The 9,487-nt window shown below is 28.4% G+C and overlaps 1 protein-coding gene across 1 annotated transcript; it reads right to left on the bottom strand.

Annotated features, from left to right (window-relative positions):
* Positions 1 to 4,755: 4,755 nt before the first annotated feature.
* LOC102622351 (protein RGF1 INDUCIBLE TRANSCRIPTION FACTOR 1) lies at positions 4,756 to 6,320 on the bottom strand. Its single transcript, XM_025097888.2, has 4 exons — positions 6,130 to 6,320; positions 5,656 to 5,913; positions 5,407 to 5,547; positions 4,756 to 5,275 (listed from the first exon to the last, which is right to left on the bottom strand). Exons 1-4 carry the CDS (start codon positions 6,136 to 6,138, stop codon positions 4,865 to 4,867), a joined length of 819 nt encoding a protein of 272 aa, XP_024953656.2. The 5' UTR covers positions 6,139 to 6,320; the 3' UTR covers positions 4,756 to 4,864.
* Between the last annotated feature and the right edge of the window lie 3,167 nt (positions 6,321 to 9,487).

The raw sequence follows: 9,487 nt of genomic DNA, 5'->3' as shown, positions 1-9,487 counted from the left end.
TGAGCTTATATATTAAATGTAGTATGGGCATCAAAACCATCATAAGAAAGAGAAAATAAACATAAAAATAAAGAATACACAATATTTTACATAATTTTGCCTTTTGGCCTATATCCACGGGAGTAATCATATCCAATTCACTATGTATGTGAAGTATTACATTATTTGCTTTACAATATTAACAAAACCTTATTAAAGGTTGTTTATGGTGAATAATAACATGAGAGAAATGTGGGTCTTATGGAGATTAGAGAGTTTGAATAAGGGAAAATGCTTAGTTGGAAGATGAGATAGTCAAAATCTTTTGTGTTGATATAAAAATAAACGAAGAAGAAGATGAAGCAGCTTATCAAAAAATCAGATCTGGAAAAAGGCTCACAAGAGATGATAGAGCAGAAAGAGAGAGAGAGAGAGAGAGAGAAATCCCCCTTAAAGTCGAATATGTGGAGCTTATATAGAGTGTTCCCGAAGGTATTTTAGTAATTTTGGACACCTGAGAAATTTTCATTATTTTGTCCTCTACAAATGAGGTTATTTTAGTATTTTTGCATTTTTTCCTTTGACGGTGACATTAATGAGCTTCGGAGGCAAGAAAATTTTTAAACTCCTTTTAACCTCCATGGCAGGGCATGTGGCAACCTCTAACCCTTATGGTCTTGCTAGTTTTCAGAGGACAACAAAAGATAGCTAACGTGGTCCTTTTTATTGCTTTGCTCAAAAAACTTTATTCCTATTCGCTCATTATTCTTTGCCAAAAAGAAAATATTTTATTCTTTCTCATGATGGTGTGTACTGTTCACATGCTGGCTCTAACAACCAAAACTTGTCTATCGATAATACCCCTTGATATTGGACATATTTACCAAAACTATCATTTTCCTTAGGGAACTTATCTGCTGATCTCTGAGAGCTATATCGTCATTCAATCAAATGAGTTGACTTCACTTATTTGACTTTCTTTGTCATATATCATTAAATCATTAGTCCATACCAACATCCAAATTTTCCCCTAAGTAGTGTATATAATATTAATTATTTGAAATAAAAAATTTCCAATTTTTTTTAAAAAGGGTATAAAAAGTTCCAAAACCTTATAAATTTGATCAAATTTACCAGAGATAATAAAATACATATGTCACTGTCAATCTAAGTAGATAAGGGGAACATAGTGCTCATCCAATTAATCCAAGTTACATGTCATGAGACTAATCATTTGAACTCAATTGTGCGAAGGTGACTTTTAATCTTTTCAATGGCTAATTATTCTTGCAGTGACCTCATTCAACGCAACAGAAAGATAATTTCTTTAAAGTCCATTATCATTCTTTATTAAAGCTTCAAAACCCCGAATTGTGAATAAAAAAATAGAGAAAGAAAAAGTTTTAACCACAAGGACAAAACTTTGACGCCAAATTAACAAGCATTAATATCGAAGAACAGTATAACAAGGTTATCACATCTTCATTATTGATGGAAATATTTCACTAATATTATTATACAAAATTTTGTGGGTATAATTTGTTCAACCAATAAAAGCTGTAATATGGTAGAAGAGGTTTTGTTTATTCCTGTTCGTAAGAATGGATTTTAAGGATGTAAAACCACAAATGATGAAGAGTACAAGTTCAATGAAGGATGGTGACTTTTTTTTTTTTTAACCGAAACTGCAAGAAGGGTTTCCAAAAAGCAAAACTTGTTAATCTAGTAGCAAAATCTTATTAGTCGGGTCAACTAATCAACAATATACAATTAAGTCTCTAAATGTGAGGAACTTTCGCTTGCTTACTGCTCGTGCACCATACAACTACTGGTGGGCTCTCAGCCTTAAAACAATGAATGCCCTGTGAAGACCTAAATCCATTAAGAAAGGTTCTACCCAGCCCAATTGTCAACCCCCGCGTCTAATTAGTATGTGTAAAGCTTTTAAGATTTTTTTTTTGTCTTTCCAAAGGAAAAGTTCACATATATATTTATATGCATTAACACACACACACACACATACATATATACACACATGTGCGTGTAGCCCTTATCTAGTGCAGTTATCCATTTTTTTTAAATGTAGATTTAGAACTTTATAATGTTATAAAATACTTTTTAAAAAATTTATAGGTTAAAAAATTCCAAATCTGCTGTATAAAAAATTAAGACGCGTGCACCTGAAAATGATTATATATACAGACACATACCTATAGGGTGGGATTATTTGAACTTAAATTAAATCACCAAGACCCTTCATTGTTTTGTGTGCAAAAGGCTCATACATAATGTGCAATAAGAAAGAATAAGTGATAATTGTACAATGATATTCATTCAACATATTGATCTATTAATTAAGCAAAATGGTAGGCATGTTATAAGCGGTAATTACATTATGATATTCAACGTTAGTCTAACAAAGTGTCGGTATCTTTCACAAGTTCAAAATCGGACTAGATTTACTTTAGGTTGCGTTTACTTCCCAGATTAGGAAATCGGAATCATAGATGCAAAACAGAGTTAAGAATCGGAATTGGAATCGTGGAGCTGACCACAATTTGGAATGAGGAATGGGAGACTCATGCCTAAGGGGGAGGTGGGAATGAGTCCCCCATTCCTAAAAATGACTATTTTACCCTCCCCAAAATTAAAAATGTCCATATTGTCCTCATTTATAATTAATTAATTAATATACTCCTATAATTATAATTATTAACATAAATATTATAATTAGTTCAAATATTATTATTATTAATTAATTACTTGTTACTATTAATTAATATATTATTAACAATAATTATTAATAATTATAATTTTTGATAAATAATCACAATAACTAATATACTTTTATTATAATTAATTAATTAATATACTATTATAAGAATTACTAATATATAATTATTTTAATTAATTCATATATTATTATTAATTAGTTAATATACTATTATAATAATTATTAATATAATTATTACTATTAATTAATATATTAATATATTATTGTTAATAATAGATTAATAATTATAATTTTTTAATAAATAATCACTATAATTAAAATATAAAATAATAATTATGACAATAATTCATTAAGTACTTTTAGTAATTTGTTACAATCTAACTCATTCTGATTCTGATTCTAAGATAAAATAAACACATTTATGGGATTCCAGCCCATTTTAATTCTGATTTCTATAGGTCAAGTAAACAATTTATTCTGATTCACATTCCCCATTCCCATTCAGCTCATTTTCATTCTATTACATTCTAATTCTAGACCATTCCGATTACTGACAAATAAGCACAATATTAATTTATATGGTGAAATCCCTTAAAAATGAAATAAATTTAAGCCTATGAATATGCTTAGGCTTTGCTTGTTAGAAAATTTGCTACAAAGTACAAATACAAATAGATAATTGTGGACTATCGTTTTTTCCCCCAAAAAAAAAGAGAATAAAGAGTGAGAGAGAGAAAATGATCTTCTTTTTAATTGTCATCATGTAATTTGGTCAAGCGCGGTGCTGGGCCTGCTGGCAACGGCAATATGGCATTGGATTTTGACTGGTCAAAACCAGTCGGTTTAAACACAACTTTCCCTCTCTTTTCTCGAGGTGGACGGTGCTGTATCTGTTATATAGATTCATTGGCAAAGCCAAAGACAAAAATTAATCCCTAACAAAATTATATTTTAATTTTAGGGGATTTAATTACTCTTTAATGTTAATATGTATTTGTTTATCACTTGTTTGCAGGGTAAAAGCCAGTTTAATTTTTATAGTTTGGTTTAAGTATTTATTTATTTATTATATTTTAAAAAATTTGAAGACACTCACGTTGTTAAATATTTTACACTTCTATCTTTATTTTTTTTTCTCAACTTTTACAAAAGTAACTTTACAATAACCTGGGACATTAATAAAAGGAAATAAATATTAATTTATCAAAATAAACCAAAAAATAACTAAAAATTAATATAAAAAATTTTGTTATTATTTTAATCTTAAGGTTAATTTGATATTAATTTGATCAGTAAAAATTAATGTAAATTGTGTAAAGATTATTACAAATGTATTATTATAAAAGTAAAGAAAAAAATAATAACTAAAGTGTAACATATTTAACAATAAGAATCTCTTGAGATACTTTCAAAATATAAGAATTAAATAGACACTTAACCCAAAATATAAGAACTAAATAAGTATTTATTCCCTTTTTATATCATATATTATTAATTAATTTGAAATTATACACATAACACGATTATCGTAAATCAATAAGCTAGCTGGCATATATAAGACTTAGCTTTGATAAAAAAAAATATATTATTATTAATTGTACTTGTCTATTCTACATTTCTACTCTATACATGTTTGAGAGCATCGAAGTACGTACGGAACTACAAATGTTAATACGTGGTTGGTATCCTCCCAATTCAAGTGTCAATTTGATAATAATCCAATATTGCTAGCTTAGAAAGAAAATAAAAATGTTCAAGTATTATACTCGATATAGTTAATGTGAATTATTGCAATTGGGAATCATCACGTTATGCCATTAAGACAAAACTCCCCGACCGAGTGATTAATTAACTAAAATCGAAGAAAGAAAGCAAGAGAGAGAGAGACAGAGAGTTGATTAGAATTAATAAATAAAATAAAAGCACTTGGACGATTGAGTGAACGATTCAATCAAAATATAAAAAATTGTTATAATTTCAAGGAAAAAAAAAAACAGTTGTAAAATAGTTTTTTTTCCCCTTTTTTTTGGGGGGTTGGGGTTTTGGGGCGGGTGTATGTGGTTCGGGGTTGGTTTGCTGAGGGAAAAAAGGGTTTTTAATAATAATAATAATAATAATAAGAATATGGTTAATGTATGCTCTTGTTGTACGCTAACAGAGAGGGGATCTATGAGGAATCCCTTTTCTTCTAGTAGTGATGATACTTGTAGCCATGTCGATGTGATGATGATGGTGACGATCGGAAACTTTGTTAGCTGATCTTGCACAAAGGTAGAATTCACATCCACTTCTTTTCTTTCTGACGATGTGGGTGGTTGTGGTCATGTTTTCGGATCCTGATGATGAGCCTGCAGATGAAGACCAGCTGCTCCATCTCATTGCTTGGTGATCAGATTCATCACAGTCCACAATTGATGAGTGTGGTGATGGTGTCTCGTTTGTCATTTGATCAATATCGTCTCCTATTTCATGAGGAATCATAAAATCTGGACTCAATGTCAATGTATTGCACTTTTTCAAGAATGGAGTCAGCTCCTTGTAATGTTTCAGCACAAAGTCCACCTATAAATACATAATTAAAGTATATATATATAAGTTACCCTAAATGTATGTATTTGTACATATAATACAACAGTGATCGATTTATCTAGATATATAATATCTCATGGGGCATGGGGGTTATAATAGCTGACCTTGCACCCAAGAGAGCAATGACTATAAGTTTCTTGAAGGCTTCTATCGCAAGAGGTGCAATAGTTTCCAGCCCCTTTGAATTGCCTGTTTTGAGGTCTCTTCTTGATGAACACTACTTTCGCACTGTTGATAGTATAGGCCTATATATATTAATAGATCCATGCGTGATTATTTCAGTAAAGTAAATCAAATTATATGTTAATTATTGGTAGCCTTATTAAATTGTAAGTGAAGAATTACGTACGTACCTGAACATTAGAGCAGTCAATGAGCTTCTGCAGATCATCCAATCGGACAACCTCATGATAAACGTAACGACGAACCTGAAGAAGGCGGTGAAAGCGATGTGAAGGAATACAGTGAGGGCAGATACTGATGCAGCAGTCCAGGCAACATATATTCTTTTCATTTTTCTTTGCCGTTTCATGATATGAGCATCCCACAAAATATTTTTCTCTGTATAGAGCTTCCAACCAGGCAGGCCTTTCGCATATTTGATCAACTCCCTACATCATCATCATTATTATTATTGTTGTTAATTCAACCACGCCTATATTTTAAAATCAAAATCCAAATCAGAATAAAAAAGAATAAAATTAAACAACAACAAATTAATACTATATATGATACCTAGCTAACACATACATAATTAAACTTCAAAGAATTGTATTATTAATTATTAGAAGATAATTACTGAATAGAAAGAGAAAGTGTTTGCACACCATGATCATATAGAAATGAACTTCAAATTAAGATAGACAGAACCCCAGAATATACTATCTCTTCAAGCTGAGCAAATATCAAGATAGTGGGTGTGGGAATGGCACTGCGGGTGTTGTTAAAAACGAAGAGAACGAGATATATAGATAGAGTTAGAGAGAGGAAGTAGATAGCTAGTAGCTAGGGTATGGAGAAGAGTGTATTTATGGAGGTTCACATGACTTTAAAAAAAAAAGTGTGATATATTCATATTTATTCCTTGAAGAGAGACAACACATACACACTTTCATAATTAATTAATTATAATTATTAGTTTTCTTGAACTAATAAGAAAAAAAGAAAAGGGAGTGAGATATCATATGAGGAGAACGTGGGCGCGGTTTCCGTGTCTCCCATTCTCGACAATCCTTTTAATATAATTAAATATACTTCAATTCTCATCTCCTTGGCTTATGAGCTTTTTCTCTGAAATACATATTTTACTAATTAATAATTAGTTAATTAAATTTATCTATATCTCTCCCTTGGGGATGGTAAAATTATCGACCACCCACAAATTCATCTAAACTAACCCATAAAAATTCATCCGTTGTAGGTAATTTTGTAGTTTGTGGGTTGCGGGTTGATGGCGGATTTGATTTTTCAAATTCAAACCCACTATGAGTTATGGTTGGGTTTGATATTAAGAAAAAAAATTTGCTGAGTAACAATGGGATACTGCAACCCTCTTTTTTATTTTAATTATTTATATTTTTAATTTTAATTATAAAACTTACATTAAAAAATTTAATCATAAACATATATAAGTTAAAGTTCCTTATTTCTAAACCTAATCTATCTCACTGCAACATAGATGTATGTATGTATGCGTATATATATTTATATCAAAATAGATGCAATAAACTCTGAATAAGTAGAAGTTTTATAAATTTAAATTTTAATATTACTAATATTTTATTTTAATCTGGTTGATTTTGGTTGCCTTACTTTAGTGACTTGAACCTAATGTTGCTTATTAAAGTTGGGTTTTTATTTGTTTAATTAATTGTTAATGATAGTTATATAAAGTTTACTTGCTAATATTGTTGATAATACTTGTATATTGAATAAAAGTTGGAGCAAGGCATTGATAATAGTGATGATGATATGCCTACAATAGAAATATTTTGTGTTAGATTAAAAAATTTTGTGTGTTTATTTTAATGTTGAAATTTTAATTTCTTATTTATATTGATAAAATCTAGAATTGAGTATTATATGTGGATTTTTAGGTAGTATTATTATAAATTTATAGTTTGAATTATATAATTTAAGTTTTTATATATTATTAAAAGTATTTTTAATATTTGTGATTTTAAATGAGAAAGCCTGCAAAAAAGCAACTGGTTGTGGGTAGGTTTGTTAATTGTTAAAACCCTTAGAGGGCAAGTTTATTAAAAAAATAAAAATCCGCTGTAGGTTGCGATCAAGTTTGGTGATTTAAATTTTTTGCTGATTTTGGTGATGGCAAACCCACAGTGAGTGGCGTCTATTGACATCGACCTTGAAATAGCAGCATACTTTTAATTTGTAAAAGGGTAATATTCAAATTACAAGTGGAGTGAGTATCTTCAACTTATCACTTAAAGGATATAGAGTCATTTTATATATGATATTTTAAAGATTTTCAAGTCATTTTTATATGATTAGTTAACCTGAACAATAATATTTTAAGCCTTAAATCTTTAGTTGACAGAATCTAATATAGATAGGGATATTTTTATACTTTAACAAGTCAATTACAGTGTTAAAGTTAACAACATTTAAATTTTTTAAAAATTTTGATGTTCGACATCTCTTCTTAAAAATTGATCAGTTAAAAACAAAAAAAAGAATCATATATTTAATTTTTGATCAATTCAACTATAATATTTTGTTATAATGATTGTATTTGGTTATAAATTCTATTTTATTGACACAAGTAATGCTTCTTTTTTAAAATAAAATCCTCACTTATTTCTAAGAGAAAATCTCAAAGATAACAAGACATTTGAAGAGGAAAATCCTCTAACTATAAATGAAAATTAGAATAGCCAAAAGTAAAATGAGTCATCGTATCTACTACTTGGTTACAAATCCTTGAGATATGACAGATCCGTAAATTATGCTTTGGTACAAGTAGAGGTATTCGCGGATCGAATTTTGCAGATTGGACATCAATCTATATCCGATCCACAATTTTGCGGATTATAAGTTTTTAATTCAATCCAATTTAATCCAAAGATTGGTGAAATTCAATTCAAATCCAATGCATATATCTACGGATTGGATGCAGATTTAACTCAATTTAAATCAAATCCATTATTTTGCAGATTGGTTTGTGGGCTAAAAATTTTTAATTCCATCCTATTCACAAACTAACTAAATTAAAAAATTAATATAAAAATAATTTTCCTATTGATCAAATTCAAGATTAAATAAGATTTAAATAAATTAATTGCTTAAATAAAGTTAGAAAATACATTCAAAGTTTCAAAATATAATATACCAAAAAGAAAAAAAAATATAGTTTGTTTAAATCAGTACATGAAAATTATTTACTTAGGAAATTATATTTGTTTATTTAATTATTTTTATTTTATATTATTATCGAATAAGATATAATATGATGTTAATTTCATTATATTCTAACTTATTTATTTACTAGTAAATACTAATGTCATATTTCGAGTTTAATTTTTTTTATTAAATAATTTTTTTTTGCAGATTTGCAGATTTTTACGAATTTATAGAAGTAACTCCATATTTAATCCACCGACTGTTGATTTTCAAATTTTCAATCCAATCCAACAATTCACAACTCAAATTTTTACTTATCGAATTTTACAGATTAGACAGATTAAGCAGATCGGATTGGATTTTGAACACCCCTACAAGTAAGTGTTGAGCTTCAAAAACAATATAGAATAGCTTCGTACAAATATGATGGATATCTTGGATCAAAAATACGTAGTAAATCCGATTCAACTATCAACGAAGAGAAGCTAGCCTCTCTAAGAGCATCTTCAAAAGGCTGTATTAATTTTACTCTTCAAATATTTATTTACTTATCTATGTGGTCAAAAGGAGAGTGAAAAAATATGTTATTCTCCAAAAGATTCTTCAAATAGAAATAAGTTAATATTATTTTAATCAAATAAATATTTTTTAAAAAAAAATAAATCTTAATTAAAACACTACTCTCTCGTTCTCTCTCCAATAAAAAATAAGAAAATATAAATTGAAGAGTGAGAAATCAACTCTGCAAAATTGAAGAGAGAGAATAATTTTTTATTTAAATAATTTTAATTAAAGTGTATTTTAAAATTTTAAAAATTGATG

The sequence above is a fragment of the Citrus sinensis genome, chromosome 9 (assembly GCF_022201045.2).
Source record: "Citrus sinensis cultivar Valencia sweet orange chromosome 9, DVS_A1.0, whole genome shotgun sequence".
NCBI classification, from domain to species: domain Eukaryota; kingdom Viridiplantae; phylum Streptophyta; class Magnoliopsida; order Sapindales; family Rutaceae; genus Citrus; species Citrus sinensis.
This window is presented reverse-complemented; position numbering and strand designations above follow the sequence as displayed.

Excerpts from the sequence above, each read along its gene's own strand:
- LOC102622351 (XM_025097888.2), bottom strand. Across the intron at positions 5,548-5,655 it reads TTGACTGCTCTAATGTTCAG|GCCTATACTATCAACAGTGC; the intron begins GTACGTACGTAA and ends TAATATATATAG. Across the intron at positions 5,276-5,406 it reads ATTGCTCTCTTGGGTGCAAG|GTGGACTTTGTGCTGAAACA; the intron begins GTCAGCTATTAT and ends ATGTATTTATAG.